Raw genomic sequence first — 20487 nt, forward strand, 5'->3', positions numbered from 1 at the left:
TTCACGTATCAGATTGGGAACACAAAGGAGGTGGTAAGAAGATGGTACCTGAGTGAAAGCAAAATTAGCTTTCAGTAACCATGAGATGACATTCTCTCCTACGTAAAAGAAAATCAGCTTCTAAAACTTGGTTTCCAAAATGAAATGTGGTGGCACTCACCTGTAATCCCAGCACTCAGGAGGCAGAGGCAAAAGGATCACAAGTTAGGAGGCAGCCTGTGCTACACCACGAAGGCCTGTGGATGGAGGGATGGTGGGTGGGTGGGTGGGTAAGAAGACAGAAAGGTTAAAAAGAAAAAGACAGATAACATAATTTCCAAATATACACAAGTGAGACATTTCTCTGTCCCTACGTGATGGTTTGTTTTTATGAACCCAGCATGGTGCCAGATGGCCCATACGTTACTCCCTCTTGTTTCCCTAAAGTATAAAGCAATTAATCAAGAAATATTTGGAAAGTATAGCGACTTTCTCAGAGTCCTACATCTTAGAGGTTTTATGAGCTCACAGCTCACGTGTGACTAATATTCATAACTTATCTAAAACATCACCCCAAAAGAACAACTCTAACATCCTTGAGTGGCCCTTAGGGACAAAATAATCCATTTACTTGTTTAGTACTTTAGTGAAAACCTTTCAGTTCTGAAGTCTCTTTACAGGTCACCTCAAGAAGCTGAAGTGTGCGAGCGTGTCAGCTATGCCCACAGCCACAAGAGGCGGCCCCACACCCCAGCGGAAGTCCATTAGGGCTCAGATACCTGGGATTCTTGAGCACTAAATAGTTAGTCTTCTACGTGGCGTTTCCCTGGTAAGCTGTTAGGTTTCCCCAGCCCATGGCTGGACTTCTCTTTTCTCTTTTCTCTGGGGATGCGCAGTGAAAGCTTCACGCAGGTATAGAGCTCTTCCTGGTGGGAATCTTTCTTTTGAAATACATTCTTCCTACTAGTCCAATTTGTCGATAAATATTCTAGATACAAGATAAAATACCCACCTTCGCAGCCAGCCCAAACTCTCAGGGAGCATTTTCCATGAGGTTATTTTATTTCCATTTGCCTTGTCTGTGGATATACAGCCTAGACATGCTTTCCAGGCTGAGTGGATCGTGAAGAAGTACCCGCTTCTCTCTCAATGTGATGTTTTGATTCCCTGTGACTCATTAAATATGAGTACAATAAAACCCTAGCGATGGCTGTGGGACCAGCCCAAGGGAAAGCACCTGTGTAGCAAGCCTGAGGCCCTCTGCTCAATTTACCATTCCAACAATATTTTTGTTTTGTTTTTGCTTTTCATTTACACAATTTTTAAAAATTTTTTTACAGTTTTTTTTTTAACAGATAAATACAATATAATACATACAATAAGAAGAACCACAGAACAATCAGGAAATACATAAATGTTACATTCATCGTGTTTTGAAGCCAGGTACTGTGGTTCATGCCTGTAATGCCAGCACACAGGGAGCAGACACAGGGAGGCAGACCTACATAATGACTCAAGGCCTGCCTGAGCTACATTGTAAGAGTTTGTCTCAAAACTCAAGCCAGCCAAGTCTGGTGGCACACGCCTTTAATCTCAGCACTAAGAGGCAGAGACAGGTGTACCTCTATGAATTTAAGGTCAGCTTGGTCTACACAGTGAGCCAGGACTATATGATGACACCCTACTTAAAGAAGAAAAAAAATTCTTTTCTTAATAAACTCCAACTTCATAAAAAGTAAACCGTATCATTCACATAAAACAAAATAAAAATGGTTCTTGAGTAATGATGCTCAACATCACAACTTTAGAAACTATGAACATTAACAACTGCGTTAAAACACGACTACACTTCTTACCAGATGGCCATAAAAAAAGGTGTGTGTGTTTCATGTAGCGCAGGCTGGCATCAAGCACACTGTGCAGCCAAGAATGGTCTTCCATTTCCGATTCTCCTAACACTGCCTTCCAGGTGCTGGGACTACAGGAATGTCACCATGTCCGGCTTCACCTATCAGATTGGTAAAACTCCAAGAGCGACAGTAGCAACATGGTTGGCTGGCAAGCGGGAGATGAAACAGCATTTATAAACTGCTACATGCAGGACTGCAAACCCAGCACAACATCTGGTGGAACTTCTGTGTCCACCAGGATGACACACACACTTACCTTTGACCCAGTAGCCTAGTGTTTGGAATCTACAGGCACATTAACAAGAATTTTAAGAGGCTTATGCGTAGCACACACCAGCTAGCCCTGTCCCTGGGAGACAGAGACAGAGGATCAGGAGGTTAAGGGCAGCCTGGGTTGTGTGAGAGCTTGTTTCAAAACAGAACACAACAGAACAGAATAGAATGCCTTTCACAAGTTTGTTGATGGCAGTCTGTCAATAGTTATCAATATAACTATGGCAAAGATAGGGCATTCTTTTTCTTTTTTTAAACAAAGATTTATTTATTATGTGTACAGTGCTGTTTGCATGTACACCTACAGGCAAGAGGAGGGCATCAGATCACACTATAGATGAGTGTGAGCCACCATGTGGTTGCTGGGAATTGAACTCATGACCTCTGGAAGAGCAGTCAGTGCTCTTAACCGCTGCGCCATCTCTCCAGCCCAGATAGGGCATTCTTATACAGGACACATTGTAAGTACCTCAAGGGACTATGGTTAGGTGGAGAAAAAGGCAAGGCTGGGGGCAACAAAATGACTCAGTAGTAGGTAAAGGCACTTGCCTGGTAAGCCCGGTGACCGGAGTTCTATCCCTGGGACCTAATGAAAGGTGGAGGGAGGGAGCTGACACACAGGCCATAGCTTGCACACTTTCCCCACCCCTACCTGGCACACACACAAAATAATTTTTAAAGACACAATAGAAAAACTGTTCTGCCATATTTTACTGTTTACCTAAGGAGTGGGGGTACAACCATATTGCTACCTATTAGTATATGTCCTAAATGTCCTAAATAGAAGAATAAACCATAACTTCACCATATAACAAACACAATTATTTATTATATTTGCAGTTAAATCCTTCCATTCTCCAAGACAACAGAATCTCCTACTGTCGGTGGAGTGCTGGTGACAAGCTTCCTGTGTGATTTCCTTGCTTTTTAAATGGGAACGAACAAGAGTGGACGGGAACAGGGTGAGGACAGAAGCAGAAGCTGGATGCCCCGTGATCAACAGCACTGCACTACACCTCACACAAGGAAAAACAAACAAATAAACAAACCAGAATGAATGGTCTTTCTGTTTGTTTCCGCTGTGGTTTCTGACTTTTCAGAAACACCTCCAGCTCCGGGAGATTCAACACTTTCTAGCCTCCAGGAACATCCTCCCTCCCACACACACAATTAAAAAAAAAAAATCTAAAACCAAAAGATTTTATTATCTCCCTCCCTCTGTGACTACAGGCAGTATGTGTCACCTGACATGGGTGCTGGGGACTGAACTCCAGTCAGCTGCAAGGGAGATGAGTGCTCTTACGAGCTAAGCCATCGCTCTAGGCTGGCCAGCTTTCACACACAGCCCAGGACCAGCTGCGTCAGCCCTCCTGCATCAATCAAGTCAACCCCTTAGAGACACATCCACATCCCAACCTCATAAATGACAGCTGCTCAACTGAGACTCTCCTTAAGGTTTCTCTGGGCTGTGTGAAATTTGGTTAATGGCAACTCGGTCAGATACTAGGAAAATTAGAGCATGTAACATGGTGGCTCGTATTTCTAACTCCACGGGGCTCCCCAGCACTTGCCTAGGTGCATCTGAGGTGGGGCTGGTTTCTAGTCCTCAGAAGGGCCCAGCCTTGAAGAACTTACTCAATCGCGTATCTTCATCAGTAATGGAAACTGCAGCTTCCTGCCTTGAAAGCGCTTGCTGAATCCTGCAGTGTATACAGGACTGTCTTACTAAGAGTCTCTGAACTCCAAGTGGATGAGATCACTTCTTGTAAGAATACTGCATGTTAAGGCTGGGAAGATGGCTCAGCAGTTTGGCTCATCCTGCAGAGGACCTGGGCTCAGTTCCCAGCACCCACACAGTGGCTCACAAATGCCTGGAACTCCGAGTCCAGGGCATCTCACATCCTCTTCTGACATCCTTAGGCACATGATGTATGCACACATGCAAACTCTATACACATAAAAATTAAACTTAATCCTTCTTGTACTTAATTTTATAAGTTGTTTTTGTTGTTGTTTGTGCAGCATTAAGAAGTCAAGTTCCAGCAGGAGAGATAGCACAGTGGTTAAGAGCTGCTCTTCCAAAGGACCCAGGTTCAATTCCCAGCACCCACATGGAAGCTCACAACTGTCTGTAACTCCAGTTCCAGGGAATATGATACCCTCACACAGACATACAAGCAGGAAGAACACCAATGTCCATAAAATAAAAATAAATAAATAATTTTTTTAAAATAATTCAAGCTAGGACAAAAAAGGATATAAACAAACAGGACTTTTAGTTTAGTTTAGCTTTGTTTTTCTGTTTTTGTTTTTCCTAGACTCACTTTGTAGACCAGGCTGGCCTCGAACTCACAGAGATCCACCTGCCTCTGCCTCCAAAGTGCTCTATTTTGTTTGTTTATTTTAATACGTACACTTTACATGGAAAAAAAAAAAGAATTCAAGCTATGCCCTTGCCAGGCATGGTGGTACATACCTTTAATCCGGGAACTCCAGAGGCAGAGGGAGGCAGATCTCTGAGTTTGATGCCAGCCTGGTCTACTAAGTGAATCCAGGCTAGCCAAGGCTACACAGAGAAACCCTGTCTTGAAAAACAAAACAAACAAGAAGAAGAAGAGGAAGAGGAGGAGGGAGGAGGAGGAAGGAGGAGGAGGAGGAGGGGAAGGAGGAGGGGGAAGGGGAGAAGGAGGGGGAGCAAGAAAGCAAGAAAAAAAGAGCAAGTGAGCCAGGGCCTCATGCATTCTAAACTTTTGATGTTCGTTTGTTTTGCTGCACCAGGGCTCAAGCCTGAGGCCAGCATTTCACCACTGAGCTAAATTGGGAGCCCTATTTTGAGAATGTAGCGTAGTGATCACGCTACGTTTGTTGATGTTCAAGAAGAACTTTTAAACTGTATTTTTGTCTTCAAGGGTAGGGATCACGGCTCACACGCGCCTGAGTTCGTCATTCAATAAATATTTAATGTGTGCTTCTGCTGCACTTGGTGTGAATGAGGCCCCGTGCCAGTGCTGCACTGTTAACAAAGGCCTCCTTCATCTTCTGTGCAAGGGAGGGATGACGGAGAGACCTCGGAGGACACTGTGGTCTCAGTGTGTCCTCCTGCACTTCTCCCACGGCATCCCTAAGGGGCTGGGTGACAGCAACAGACTGGCTCCTCTCTCCAGAGACTCCCCACTTTTCGCTCCAACTAGCTAACCCATTCTTCCTGCTCTGGTACTGCATCAGCTAACTCTGGCCTCCACCAAAGTCGCACATAGGATTCCCTTATCAACAGACTGCCTGGGGACCACTGCTGAGACATGAAAGACCAGGGCTTCTGAGGCAAATGTGCCCTCACCATAAAGAAGTTTACTCTTTACTTTTGTCACCGGGTAGAAAGTACTCAGGGAACAAGTGAAGTGGGAAGGTCAGGCTTCCTCCCTCAACCTCACTCTCGAATTACGTATGAAACAGTGATAACGATAAGGTAGAAAGCATAGTTACCTCGAAGGTAAATTTTCTGGAGACATGGTTTCAATCACGTAGCCCAAGATGGCCTCAAATTCTCTATGTGGGTGAGCATGACCTTGAACTCATGATCCTCTTGCCTAGACCTCCTGAGTACTGGCATAAGGAGACCTGCCTCCCTGTTTATATGCCACTGGGATCTGAACCTAGGGCTTGCGTGCGCTAGACAAGAACTCGACTGAGTTAGAGCCCTACCTGTGCGATTTTTTTTTCTTTCTACAGTCAAGATCCTTCTATCTTTATTTTACATTAAACCATGAACTCATAGGGAGAAGACCCAGCACTTTGGTTGACCTTAGATACCTTTTCCTTTGCTGTCTCTTTTGTGTAAGCATTTTCCTTGACCGTTTCAGGAACCTACCTCAGCTCCTCAAGTGCTTTATATGCTTAGTAGACACACTAATTCCAGACATGAACTTATATGCTTAGTAGACACATTAAGTTTAGACATGAAGAAGAAGCTGTCTGTACACCACCACAATCAGCACTGTCAGTAACCCAAGACAAGCCTTCACATCGTAGTCCTAAATAGGGAACAAGATCTCTGCAGCTGAAATCCCTGAAGACTGCCAGGTGGTGGTGGTGAATGCCTTTAATCCCATCACTTAGGAGGCAGAGGCAAGTGGATCTCTGAGTTCGAGGCCAGCCTGGTCTACAGAGCAAGTTCCAGGGCAGCGAGAGCTACAGAGAAACACTCTCCTGGAAAAATGAAATGAAATAGAATTGTGGGGCTGGAGAGATGGCCCAGCGGTTAAGAGCACTGTCAGCTCTTCCAGAGGTCCTGAGTTCAATTCCCAGCAACCATCTAAAATGAGATCTAATGCCTTCTTCTGGTGTGCAGGTGTACATGCAGGCAGAGAACTGTATACATAAAAAATAAGTAATAAATAAATAAATCTTTTTTTTTTTAATTGTGAAGACTACAACCCCAAAAGATTTCATCCCCAACATTAAAATTCTGAAAGCGGAAAATTCCAGCCCACAGTTCCCACTGGAACAAATATTCTAGAAATTCTAGACTAGTGTTTCTCAACCATCGTAATGCTGTGACCCTTTAATACAGTTCCTCATATTGTGGTGACAGTCCCCAACCATAATATTATTTTCAGTGTTACTCAGTAACACTAATTTTGCTACTGTTAGGGATCGTGTTTCAAATATCTGTGTTTTCTGATAGCCTTAGGTGACCCCTCTGAAGGGCTGTTTGACCCTGAAAGGGTTGAAACTCACAGACTCACAGGTTAAAAACCACTGTTCTAGAGAGAAAGTCAAACGTTAGGAAAGCAGTAGGGGCCCCCCACTGTCTTTTTTTTTTTTTTTTTTTTTTAGACAAGGTTTCTATGTGTAGCTTGAACTCACAGAAATACTCCTGCCTCTGCCTCTGCCTCTGCCTCCCGACTGCTGGGATTAAAGGTGTGTACCACCATGCCCAGCTCAAGTATGATGTGCCCCATCAGAGGAAGGAAATACTTAAGATGCTGAATATTGTCTCTAGGGCTTTTGGACTAGTAGTAAAAACTGAACCAAGTCTGTGAAATAAGAGCTGCCTTACCAACACAACTCTGTAGTAGTGACCCTTCTCTGGCTTCTGTTGTTGGCTTGTTTTTGTTTTTCTCAGGCAGGGTCTTGCTATGTAGCCCAGGTCTGGCATTCAAAGTAATCATCCTGTTTCTGCCTGCTGAGTCCTAGGATTATAAGTCCCCTGCCACCATTCCGGCTCATCTTGGTTATAACCAACTTTGCCAAAGACTTAGGTTGTCTATCCTGATATTTCAGATAATCACAATTTTAAAAAACTGAGTGTTGCTGGTTGGGGTACCTCATGCCTGCCATCAACCCCCGCCTGCAAGGCCGAGAGCCTAAGACTAGCATATCCCAGGTCCAGACTAAATAGTGAGTCCCAAGCCAACCTGGGTGGGCTACAAACCTGTCAGGAAAAAAAGAAAGAAAGAAAAAAGAAAATCAAACAAGCCTGGCAAGCTGTCTCAGCAGATAACAGCGTAACAAGGAATTGCTGTCAAGTTCGACCACCTGATTTGGATCCAGGAAGCATGTAGTGGTTGAGAACAACTCTGACCTCCATGTGCATCCTATGTGCGTGCCCAGACACACACACACACACACACACACACACACACACACACACACACACACGTAAAAATATAATTTCAAACAAACAGGAGGATTAAACTAATAGTCTAATGGTAGAACACCTACCTACCCTTGCCTAGCACGCAGGAGGTTCAAGCCCTAGCCACACACCAAACAAAGGAAAATGAACTGGGTGCACAGGAATGCATTTCTCCTTAGAGCCACGCTTTATGAATGCGGCTCATCTATTCCCGACTGTTTACACCAGTACGAACATGGTTACTACATTTAAGCGCTTCTGCTCACAGCGTAGCTCCGTTTTTGTTTTTAGACTGTTCTCAGACAAGGTTTCACTACCCCACCCACATGGAGCCAGCCCCTGTATCCAGCAGGATGAACGTTTCCCTGCCTATCTTATTGTATGAAGTGGCCTGTGAAGTGTTGACGTACTTTCCTATTTCTCAAGTGAATTCCCTTTTAAAAACGTAAACAAGGCTGGTGGTGTAACACAGAGACAGATGCCTGCATGCCCAAGGCAAAAATAAAAATTTAAATGCAAGAAATTTTTAAATTTTTAAAGAATTTTTAAATTACTTTTTCCAGAACTGCATTTTCAAGTTTTTTGATCTTTCACGATTTCTTTTAGACGTCAGACGTTTGGACCTTCAGTCCTTATACTGTAGACTCTTTGTAGAGCAGTGGTGCTCAACCTTGCCACTGTTGCAACCCTTTAACACAGTTCCTCATGCTGTGGTGACTCCCAACCAGAAAATTATTCTCACTGCTACTTTGTAACTGTAATGTTGCTACTATTATGAATTATAACGTAAATATCTAGTATTTCCAATAATCTTAGGTGACCTCTGTGAAAGGGGCATTTGCTGCCCCCCCCAAAAGGGGTCATAACCCACAGGTTGAGAACCACCACTCTAGAGACTAGTCCAAAGCCATGAGCACACTGTTCATGCAGCCTGTCCCCTGTGTGATTAAAGTGACTCAAAAAAAACTAGGTCAGTGTTTTTATTTTTACATCAGTGAAAAGGGAAATGGAAGACATCAAAATTTCGTGTTGTTACCTAACTGGCCATTCTACTTTGATCGTTTTTTGTTGTTGTTGTTGTTGTTTTTTTTACCAACCATGTATTTTAAAATTGAAAACACTCACCTAGGCTGGACCATGTAAGACCTGCCGATCCCCAGGCCCCTCACACTAATCTCCCTGCCTCAAGAGACTACCCAGGAGCCACTGGCACTCGCCTCTTCACAAAGCATCTCCTCCCTTTCTGATGTAGTCTTTCGACTCTGAAGCTGTCTTGGGACTTTGCTAACTTAAGTTCTAAGAGTCCCCACCAGCTCTCCCGCTTAAATATGAAATATACATCACACAACATGCATGGCATAAGATTTATTGTAGAAATGTGGGAGAGGGGGAAATGGAAAGAGGCACCCCAGGGGGGGCAGAGAGACAGACTGATAGAAAAGAGAGAGCGGAGAGAGCAGAGACCAGTGGGTTTGCCTTTTTATATCCTGGGCAGGGGTACGCACCTGGTGGTGGGTGGTCTGTGATGACGTCATAGGTTGCTAGGCAGCCGGGAGGCAGGCTTGTGAAGCTGTTCATATGCCAACACCCCCTCTTTCTACCTACCTCCTATGGTGAAGAATCCCTATTGGCCATATTTCCAGTCCAGGTCACTGCCTGCTCTAAACACAAAATCAAACAATGTCACCTAGCACCAAGCCCCCAGCAGGCCCCTAGGTGAGACCCTCCTGCCACCATTTCTGTCCTCCTTTGGTCACTGCATTGTGGGCTTCACTCTACTGCCTGCTGCTATCTGGGATTCCTGTCGTCCACACTTCCTCTCCATGTTCAAAGCCTCAATTCAGGTTTTCAACCTTTCCAACCTCATTATCTGAAAATCTCTCTAGATAAATGACAGATAAATGATTGATTGGTAGTTTTAAATATGAAAAATAATATATGAAATATGAAATATGCATCACACAACAGATATGATATGGAGAGGTTTATTATAGGAGCATGGGGGGAGGAAGAGGGGGAAGAGTGCCCCAGGGAGAGAGAGGCACAGAGATAGAGAGAGCAAGAGAGGAAGAGAAGAACAAGAGGGAGAGAGAGAGGAAGAGAGGTAGGTGGCTTTGTCTGTCCTTTTATACACTCCTGGGCAGGGGCACGCCTAGTGGCAGGTAGGCAATGGTGTCATAGGTTACTAGGCAGGCCGGGGCAGAATGCTAACAAATTGATTGATTTGTTTTCAGGTTTTGTTTGTTTGTTGCTGGGATCACACAGACCTTCAAGTACATCCAGCAGATGTTCTGGCCCTGAATTACACATCTGCCCTGTCAAGGGTCTCTCTAGTGGGTCCCCAAATTCCTATACTGAGTTCCTAACCCACAACTGACTGTGGTGGTGCAGCCTGTAATTCCATTTCTCAGGAAGCGGTGGTTAAACGATCCAGAATTCAAGATTATCTTTAGGTATATACATAATCAAATTAAAAGCCAGCCTGGGCTAAACAAGACCCTGTCTCAAAAAGTAAAAAAACAAACAAAACAAAACAACAACAACAGAAAAAAAAAAAAAACCTTAATTTCAAAGTAAAAGTATTATGAAGTGGGGCTTTTGGGAGGTAATTAGCTCACTCTAGCGAGAACTCATAAACGGATCATAAGCTAAAAGGCACATCACCAGACACGGAAGCTGCCAGCACCTCCTGCTTAAACTTTTCAGCATCAAAAACTTACAGAAAATGCACTTCTGTTACTTATAAACTAGCCAGACTACGGGAATTCTAGTCAAAGCAGCCCAAAGGAACTGACAGAAGTGTTTCTAAATGCAAAGCTAATCTTGTTACTTCCTTCCCTAAACAGCCCCAAGCCTGGAAGTCAAAGTTCAGAGGCCCTTTACAGCTCTCAGCCTGTGGCTTATCCTGTGCTCACCACAATCTCTGCGACAGACTTGCAATTCCAGTGTCACGGACTCCACCTACTCCTGAGGCTGTTCCCGCCTCAGGTCACTGCAGTTCTAGCAGGTCTGTTGTGCTCCTAGTCCACCCGGCTTTCCCGAGCTGAGCTGAGTCCTGATGTGAAACAGCCTTGTACCAGGACACACTGTTTCAAGCCCCAAGGAGTTCTCAGCCTGTAGAGCACAGGCATGAAGGCTCAGAGAGAAGGGAAGCCAGGAATCGGGCCTCTGCGAAATAACATTTGAGCTTATAGGCTGTTACAAGGTCCTGGCCTGCTTCTCTGAAGATCAAAGTGACTGGGAGGTCTTCCCCCCCACCCCCCACCCCCAGTTTATCAGTTGGTGTATCTGGGAGTCTGAAATGTTGGTTCTCTCAAATTTTTGTCATGTATTTCCTCTTCTTAAAATTCACAAGCTAGCAAAAAAAAAAAAAAAATGCTAATCAGATTTCAAGTCAGCATTCCCAGGCACCCTCCCCTACCACAGCTCAGCAGAAATGGCCCACACAGGACTCTACCAGACAGACAGCCTAGAACCCAGCACTTCCTCCTCAGCTACAAGCCTAACTCCAGCTAGTGAAGAACCCCCAGGGCAGGAAATCACCTTCCTGCTTTTAATTCCCCCTCAACATAAGACAAGCCCAAAGTAAATGTCTATTGCTTCTTTTTTTTTTTTTTTTTTTTTTTTTGGAGACAGGGTCTCAATAGGTAGGTTGATTTCCAACTCACTGTACAGCCAAGGCTGGCCTTGGACTTCATGTCCTCCTGCCTCCACTAGAACGTCTTGAGATTACAGGTCCCACCATTCCCCACCAGCATCTTTTCTTTTCTCTTCTTTTCTTTCTTTTTTTTTTTTTTTTTGTTTTTTTGTTTTGTTTTGTTTTGTTTTTGTTCGGTTTAGTTGAGACACAGTTTCTCCTCGAAGCCAGTATCTTATCTTTTCCTTCCTTTCTTTTCTTCTTTTTTGTTTTTGTTTGATTTTTCAAGACAGGGTTTCTCTGTGTAGCCTTGTCCTAGACTCACTTTGTAGAACAGGCTGGCCTCGAACTCACAGATCTCCACCTGCCCGTGCCTCCTGAGTGCTGGGATTATCAGTGTGTTTTCTAAAGAATTGACTCCCACACTTGACCTCTGAGAGCAAGGAACTCTCAAGCCTGAGGAAGAGAAACTATCTCTGGTTTTTATCTCCTTACTAGAGGAATTGTTAGAATTTGTGGTAATGTTTCTTCTTCTTCTTCTTTTTTTTTTTTTCTTTTTAATTAAAAACATAATCACTATGGGTCAAAGGCATTTTTTTATATTAGAGTGTACAGGCATTGGTAGCATACGCCTTTAATCTCAGCACTTGGGAGACAGAGGCAGGCAGATCGCTATAAATTCTAGTCCAGCAGGGTTCTACAGAAAGTTCCAGGACAGCCAAGCTACACAAAGAAACTCTGTCTGGAAAAACCAATCTCTTCCACCCAGACCCCAACAAAACAAAGTGTAGGCAGTTACCAGTTTACCATTTAAGAAACTGTATCAGTTTTTTTTTCCTTTTGGTATCAGATTTTAAACTGTTCTTTCAGCTAAAGCACCACTCCCAGCCCTATTCCCAGAACAGAGACACAGAGAGCACCAGAACCTGGTTAATGTTTGTGGAGTGAATCATAGCCGTGTAACTACAATAACAGTCTCTCAGAGAGAATAAATTAGCAGCTGCCCCACAAATTTGCAGAGAGAAAGAAAGCCCCCTAAGCAGATGCCTTATCATTTCGCCAGGCACTCTGAGACACACTGTTTCAGACACCTTCCCCCTCCCCCCCCAGACAGGGTTTCTCTGTGTAGCCTTGACTGTCCTGGACTCCCTTTGTAGACCAGGCTGGCCTCAAACTCATAGCCTACCTCTGTCTCCCAAGTCCTGGGATTAAAAGGGTGCACCACCACCGCCCAGCTTTTTTTGTTTGTTTGTTTCTTGAGGCAGGGTTTCTCTATGTAGCCTTGGCTTTCCTGTACTCCCTGTAGACCAGGCTGAGCCTCGAACTTACAGAGATCTGCCTGCCTCTGTCTCCTGAGTGCTGGGATTAAAGGCATGTGCCACCACTGCCCAGCCAAAGTCAACCTTTAAAGAGTACTCAATCCATCACTGTAAGTGAAATTTTCAAAAGGCTAGGTTTACTCCCAAAAAGAATCTTGAAAAAATCGGTTTAATTGGCTTAATTGGCAACATGGTGTGCAGCAAATGAAGGTCTTGCACATTTTTACACCATAGATAAGACTCTCTAAGAACACCCCCTATCCCTCCAAAACATGTTTATCTCCAGAGGCATAGGCCTGTCTGTCAACAACAGTGCTGCCCATCTTGGTTTTTTTCTTAAAGTACAAAAGATTGAACTAGGGCTTCCGACATACTGGGCAAGTATTCCATGTACAAGCAGAAACTAATAAATTTCTCTAAGCCACATCTATGTGATGATTCTTAAGATTGTTTAGAACCTCATGGCTGTGGAGCGTTGGAATGCTGCAGACTCAAAACTAATGTCGCCTTGGATTATCCTAAGTGTCCTGAATAGCCAGTTAGTTATCAGACAGACACCTGTCTCTGCCCTAGCATCCTTTTAACAAATAGGTAAAAACTTGGCCATGTATTGTCAACACACCATTCCCTCCCACCAATCCCAAAGCTAAGAACGCCATCAGACAGCATCAGAGACCTACAGCGTAAGTTTCCCCCATGGCTGTTAACTGGCTAAGCAAGTGTATTTGGAAACTGCCTTGATTTATGACTATCTTGTATCCGTGTGTCCCCGTGCATGGTCATTCCTATTTGGCATAGAACAGTATTTTGATCAGACAGATATGTATCTCTAGACCACCTATCCTTTCTACTTAAACTCTCTATCACTGAAGTAGGTAGAACTATAGGTCATGTTTCTTTTCATGTAAAACACAGTCACTGTCACTAAATGATATACTTTGGGGAGGAAAACCAGGCTCTCTAGTGAAAGAAAATCAGGCCAGATATGGTAGTACACACCTATAAACCCAGCACCACAGAAGCTGAGACAGGAGGACGGCTTTGACTTTGAGCCCACCCTAGGCTACACACCAAGGCTATCTCAGACAAACACACACACACATACACACACACAACCAACAACAACAAAAACCAATCAGAAGATAAAGGCATTTGCAGCTAATTCTGAAGACATGAGTCCAATTACAGGAACACACTTGCTAGAAGCGAAGAACTGACTCCAAGAATGTATCCTCTGATTTCCACATGTAAGCTGTGGCATGCGCACACCCAATACATACATGTAACACAAGCTTTACCAAATAGTAAGTAAAGCAGGCAAACAACTGCAGGCATGGCCAGTGAGGGCAGACTGCTGTGTCTTGGAAGACTCTTATTTCTGTTGGTAATTAACCTTCAGCTTGGGCTGCCTGAAGCCCACAGGCCTTAACAGTCCCAAAAAGGATGCCTCTCAAGGAAGGCAGAGGCAGGTGGGTTGCCTTGAGTTCAAGGCCAGCCTGATCTACAAAGCGAATCCAGGACACAGAGACACAGAGAAACCTTGTCCAAAAAAAAAAAAAAAAAGCCTCTCAAATGCAAAGTGCTGCTGATGCTAAGAGGAGAGGTGGGATTTTTGGAAGAATTAAACACAGCCAAAGTTTCTGCTCATCCGAGTGGGCTCCAGTTCCAACCTGTTAAGTGACTGGGGGGGTGGTTGGTATAGAAGGAAAGGGTGCTGCAGAGTGAGCTTCCTCTCACTAGTTCCTGACCATGGAGAGTACTCCAGCCACTTTTGAGGAACACTTCTGCATCCTCTTTACAGAGGGAGATTTAGGTTTCACTTTGAAAACTCAAGGGTTTAAACAGACTTTCACAAGACACCAAGAACATTTAGAGGAAGGAAGAAGGGGTATCATACAGTGCCAGAGTGACACTGGGTGCTTAGTTAGTCAACCAGCTGTGGACAAGACGGGAATCCATCTAGGCTGCTCTCTGCTAGTCTTCCTCCAAACCTAAATATCCCCCAGAGATCCTGAGGCACACTTTTGTGTAGCACACTTTTTTAAAATTTATTTTATTTATTTATTTATTTATGGTTTTTCAAGACAGGGTTTTCCTTTGTAGCCTTGAAGTACACCTATTCTTAATTGTTAAACTATCTGTTAAAGATTGACTACTCTGGGCTGAAGGTGGTGGGCCACACCTTTACACCCAGCACTCCAGAGGCAGAGGCGGGTAGATTTCTAAGTTCAAGACCAGCCTAGTTAATACAGCAAGTTCTGTTGGACCCTAGAGGCTACTCGGGTAGGAGGGGGTCGTTGTGAGAGACCACTTGAGGACTATAGTGTTGATGTAAAAGCACAAGGTTTATTGCTGATGCACGCCAGGGGCCCTCTTTCTTTCTTTCTTAGGCAGGGTTTCTCTGTGCTGCCCTTGCTGTCCTGCCTAAGAAAGAAAGAAAGAGGGCGGGAGGGCGAGAGAGACAGAGGCAGAGAGGTGCTAGAGAGATGGATCAGTGGATAAGAGCACTGACTGCTCTTCCAGCCGACGCTGGTTCAAATCCCAGCACCCACATGGCAGCTCACAACTGTCTGTAACTAAAGATCCGTGCAGGCAAAACAGCAATGCACGTAAAATAAAATTAAAGTTAAAAAAGAAAGAGATAGAGAAAAAAAGAATAAAGTAAAAGACTAGCTGTAGAAGTAAAGATCTTATTCAATTATCTCATCTGGACAGGCAGCAAAGAGCATCGCAACAAACATCCTTTGGTGCTTTGCAAGAAACTCTAGCCAAAGCAATGATAGAAAAGAAACACAACTGCTGGTCAACAAGAAACTAAGTTTGCCAGTCTGTGTAATGTTCTTTCTATTCTAATTGCAAATAAATAAACTCTTGCAAGTTCTAGCCAATCTGAAGCATTTCTCCTGCTCAAAATGGCAATCAAGACGGAGGTGCTTAAATTAACTAGGAAGTCAACCAACACCTCACTCATTTATCTTACGGGTCTCTGCAATTGCTACTACTCAAGAGTAAGCCACCTGTCTCAAATTTTTGAGCGACTCTAGGTACAGGACGTGTAAAGCACCTGATTTTGCCATTTCATGCCACTGCAGGACTAAAAGGAAACAAACTCTTAAAAAAATTCTAGAAATCAATTCATGTGTTGTGCTGGCTAATAAGCACCCACAAATATTGATTTTTCTTTCTTTTCTTTTTTTCCTTCGGTTTTTTTTTTTCCTCTTTAACACGTTTGCCATCTGAACGAACCCTCACAGAACTTGCAAGCTACCAAGAACCTGCAACGCAGCCTCTCCGTCTGCAAGCAGAGGGCAGCCGGGCCGGATCCCAAAGCTCCCGAGGCCGCGGGCCGCGGAGGGGGGAAGGGATGGAGCCGGGGGGCGCGCACTGAGGAGGGGCACCCGTCTCCATGACGACCGCGCGGGCGGCGGAGGGGGTGTGCAATGGGGGGGGGGGGCGAGGGAAGGGGGCGCAGGGACCTGCCTACCGTGTAGCCGCGCTCCAGGTCGCTGTCCTCGTGGCGAAAGGACGGGATGTAGACCTCCATGGCCGCGGCGGGGCCGCAGCACTCTCCTCTCCGCCGCAGCGTGTAGGCCGCCCCGCCTCCCGCTCCCGTCCCGGCGCGCGCACGGCCCGAGGTGCGCGACCCGGCGGGAGGTCGGCGGCGCGGGGGCGGCGGGCGCGGGCGGCGTGGGGCTCGGCGGGGCCGAGCGCGGGGCCTGCAGGGCGGCGCGGATCAGCTGGGCCCGGGAGGCGGGGCTTGCGGACCGGAGTCTGCAGCGGCGGGTGTGCGCGGCCACGCGGGGCGCCACCGGGGTCGCTCCAGCCCTGCGGGCTGCGGGGTCTGCGGGGAGCCACCCTAGACTGAGAGCTGGCGGAAGGGAGGGAAATGATGGCGCTTCGAGATTCCACCCGGCTTGCTTTGGCTCTGGGCTCCGGTTCAGACAGAGGCAAAAGCTGTGAACTTTCACTGGGATTCTGCTGCTCCACCCCGTTCAGCTAAGCCTACAGAACCTGGGAAAGGAACCCAAGCGACTAGTGTCCGCCCTAGTTCCAAGACTCTCACTGCCTCTAAGTGGCTGTAAGTGGACAGGATAGAAGAGATGATTGCTTAAAAGCGTGGTGTTGACCACAGGTGCCAACCTCTCTGGCTGGAGCTTAACACCCTCAAAATGGATCAGGAAAATTAATGACTGATACTCAAGGAAACCGAGTTTCTTCCTTAGGATAGAGCAGAGTAGAATTTGGAAGTAACTTGTGGGACACTAAGATGTCATGTTGTGGGTCGTTCAAGAACAAGAATGACCAGTCAGAGGCTTTCTGGGTACATTAAGTAAATAGTTGCACTCAACTCACTTTGCCTTTGTGGGCAGAGGGGGTTTCAGTTTAAACTCTGTAGATAAAGATGAACTCTAAATCATAAGAGGAAGTGGGGAGTCCAGGATAGCTAGGGCTCTGTTAAACAGAGAAACCTGTCTGGAAAAACAACAACAAAAATTGCCTGTTGTGTGGACTTTGAAAAGTCCCCATCCGAAAAGGCATTCTCCCGACCCAGCCACCTATAGCCCCAGGATGTGACCTCTTACCTGAAGCCACTTCATCTCCGGATAGAATCCAATAATCCCACGGTCCCTGCTGATTTAGAAACTAATTTGTAGCCCCCGCAAGCATCCGATTTTATCATGTGATTTCTCTGCCTCTCAGGTAAATTCTAGAGAGAATCCCCTCTCCCCAGAGAGAATCTAATCAAGATACAATTGCCTTTTAAAAAAACAGAACAAAGCAAGGTGGCACACTCCTGTGATCCCAGCTCTCGGGGAGGCAACGGCAGAGGCAGGTGGATCTCTGTGAGTTTGAGATCAACCTGGTCTAGAAAGTGACTCCAGCACAGCCAAGGCTACAAAGAGAAACCCTGTTTACAAAACAAATAAAAAAAAAAATAGAGTATGTTGGCCCTAGCCTTTAGTTCCAGAGCAGAGACAAGCAGATTATTTGTGAGTTTGGGGACAGCCTAGGCTACACAGTAAACCCTTGTTTAAAGGGAAAAAAATTATTTTAAATAAATAAATAAATATATATATATATATATATATATATATATATATATATATATATATATATATATAAGAGCCAATGATGACCTCCTGATTCAAACCCTGAATGGTGGCAGGAGAGAATGGACCAATTACCACTGATTGTCCTTTCGCCTCCAACACACAGCAAAGAAATAAATACATTACACTTCCTGTCCCGGTTAGTTTTTATGTCAACTTGACACAAGCTAGAATCAAATCGGAAGAGGAACCCCAGTTGAGAAAATGCCTCCATCAGCTTACCTGGAGAAAAGTCTGTGGGGTAGTTTCTTTGATTGCTGGTTGATAGCAGCGCTGTGAGCAGGGACACCCCTGGGCAGTTTGGTCCTGGGTGGTAGAAGAAAGCAAAGTGTGGGAGAGCAGCAGTCTTCCATTGTCTTGGTCTCTGCATCAGTTCTGACTTCAGGTTCCTGCCTTGACGCTCCTACCACGACTTTCCTTCATGATGGTTTACAAGCTGAAGTAAAGCTTTTCCTCTCCCAAGTTGCTTTCGATCAGTGTTTTAACAGCAATAGAAAACAAATTAAGACACTTTTCTGTGGTACCGTATCCAGTGCTCTTTTGTAGAAGGCCCTATATGATCTAAATACTTACACAAAACTAGTGGAGTCGGAAGCCCCGTGTTTAAGCTTCATGTTACATCCTGGTGAGGAAGTGATGTGTGCAACAAGTTGCAGTGGGACTTACAGTTAGGAAGTCAGTGCTGCCGGTTGGCTGTTTTTGATGTCTTAGGATCTTTGTTTTTGTAGTTAGGCTGTTTGTTTTTTTAAAGCAGGAGCTCACTATGTAGGCCAGGCTGCCTTCAAACTCAAACTCCTCTTGCCTTGCCTCCTTTTGTGTGACAGAGATTGTAGGTTCATACTCTGCCCTCATATACATGGGATACTTCTGTTACAAAGAGCAATGTCTGTCTCTCCCCAGACCTGCCATTTTTTTTTCCCTTTGCCTTAATTCTGTAGTTAAGACTCCAGCACTAGAGTAAGAATAGCAAGTACTCACCCTCGTCTCCTTCCTGCTGTTTAAGGAAATGCATTCCGTTCTTCACCACTTTAGTATAAGGTTGTCTGTACATTTATGGTGTGTAGCCTTTACCGTGTTGAGATTGTTTATTTAGGGCTTCGATCATGAAGGGACATCAAAGGCCTTTTTTGTATCTATTGGAATGACCAAGTGATTTGTATCTGAGCCTAATCATGTGCTTTATTAGTTATTGATTTGCATATACAAAACATTCCCAGATTAGATCAGCCAGATTCTGAGGCATGCTTTTTTTTTTTTTAATGTATTGTGGTGAATTCAGTTTGCAAGTATTTTTAGGGCAAATTTTTCCATCAGTGTTCATCAGGGATAGTGGTGTATAGTTTTATTTATTTGTTTGTTTGTTTATTTATTTGTTTGTTTGTTTGGTGAGATGGGAGGCAGTCTTCTGTGGCCAAGCCTAGCTGGAGCTATGTAAGTGAATCCCTGTTTCTTCTGCTTCCACCTCTGACTGCAGGCTTGGCCAGCCTTGCCCAGCGTATAGAGCTTGCATTGCAGAGGCCTCTCACCTGTGGACTGAGCTAAGTAGTTGTCTTAGTTACTTTCCTTCCTTCTCTTTCCAATCCATGCAACAGCTTGAGGAACATTAGTGTCTGCTCTCCCTTTAAAGGCGCCATAGGAACTTTTGTTGGGAAACTAAACTATTGCTGCCTCGGCCACACTGCCTGTTGTGCATCTATTCAACATGGAGCTTGGTTGAATTTTAACAGGTCATATGTGTCTAGGAAAATACTCATTATTTTTAGATTTCCCATGTTTTTAGAATGTCAGTTTTCAAGTACTTCTTAATGACTTCTGGGGGGTTGCTGGTATCTCTTGTGATGGCCCCTTTTTGTTCCTATTTTTATTATTTCAAGCCTCCTCTTTCTTTTGACTTACTTGGGCAAGGAAGGGTTTGTCAATCTTGTTCCCCCCCCCCCCCATAATACTAGTTCTCAAAAAAAAAAAATAATGTCGGGCGTGGTGGCACATGCCTTTAATCCCAGCACTCGGGAGGCAGAGGCAGGCGGATTGCTGTGAGTTCGAGTCCAGCCTGGTCTACAAAGCGAGTCCAGGACAGCCAAGGCTACACAGAGAAACCCTGTCTCAAAAAACTAAAAAAAACCAAACAAAAACAAACAAACAAACAAAAAAAAAAACCTAGTTCTCTTTGTTTCTGTTACGCTTTGAATTGATCTTTAGTTTCTACTTGGGTTCCTTAATTTCTACTTGGGTCTTTATACTTTTGTTCTCTCTACTACTTTAGGTTCTGGCTTGTTCTTGTACATCATTAAGTTATTTATTGAGATCTCTGATTGTTTTTTGGCATGTATACGGTGGGTGTGCATACACATTTGCAAGTATGTGTGTACATACATGTACGTGTGCACATGTATGTGAAAAGTTGAAGCAGAATTGTGGTATGATGTCTTCAATCACTCTCTGTTTCCTGGGTCTGAGTCTCTGCAGCGCACCAACTTCAGCTCGTCCAGCTGGCCGGCTGGCCGGCACCTTTGTCTCCTGAGTGCAGGGCTTAGAGGCAGCCACCATGCCTACCTGGCTCTTGTGTGGGGATCCGAACCCCGTGAAGCACTTCACCTGCTCCACCGCTTTCCCAGCCTGG

The 20487-nt window shown here is 44.8% G+C and overlaps 1 protein-coding gene across 4 annotated transcripts in view; it reads right to left on the reverse strand.

Moving 5' to 3' along the window:
- SNX24 (sorting nexin 24) overlaps positions 1-16625 on the reverse strand; it is a 135653-nt gene extending 119028 nt beyond the window's left edge. Inside the window, exons 1-2 of one of the 4 annotated variants that reach the window (XM_084779415.1) lie at positions 16241-16625; positions 9406-9461 (exon numbers count right to left, since the gene is read on the reverse strand). Coding sequence is in view for 3 of the 4 variants with exons in the window: in XM_084779416.1 (XP_084635542.1) it covers positions 16241-16300 (60 nt within the window). In the remaining variant the exon portion in view is untranslated. The remainder of the gene's footprint in view (positions 1-9405; positions 9462-16240) is intronic. The other 3 variants (XM_084779416.1, XM_084779417.1, XM_084779414.1) reach the window with 3 other exon arrangements.
- Positions 16626-20487: the final 3862 nt, after the last annotated feature.

This window comes from Acomys minous (assembly GCF_964271855.1).
Source record: "Acomys minous genome assembly, chromosome: 4".
Taxonomy (NCBI): domain Eukaryota; kingdom Metazoa; phylum Chordata; class Mammalia; order Rodentia; family Muridae; genus Acomys; species Acomys minous.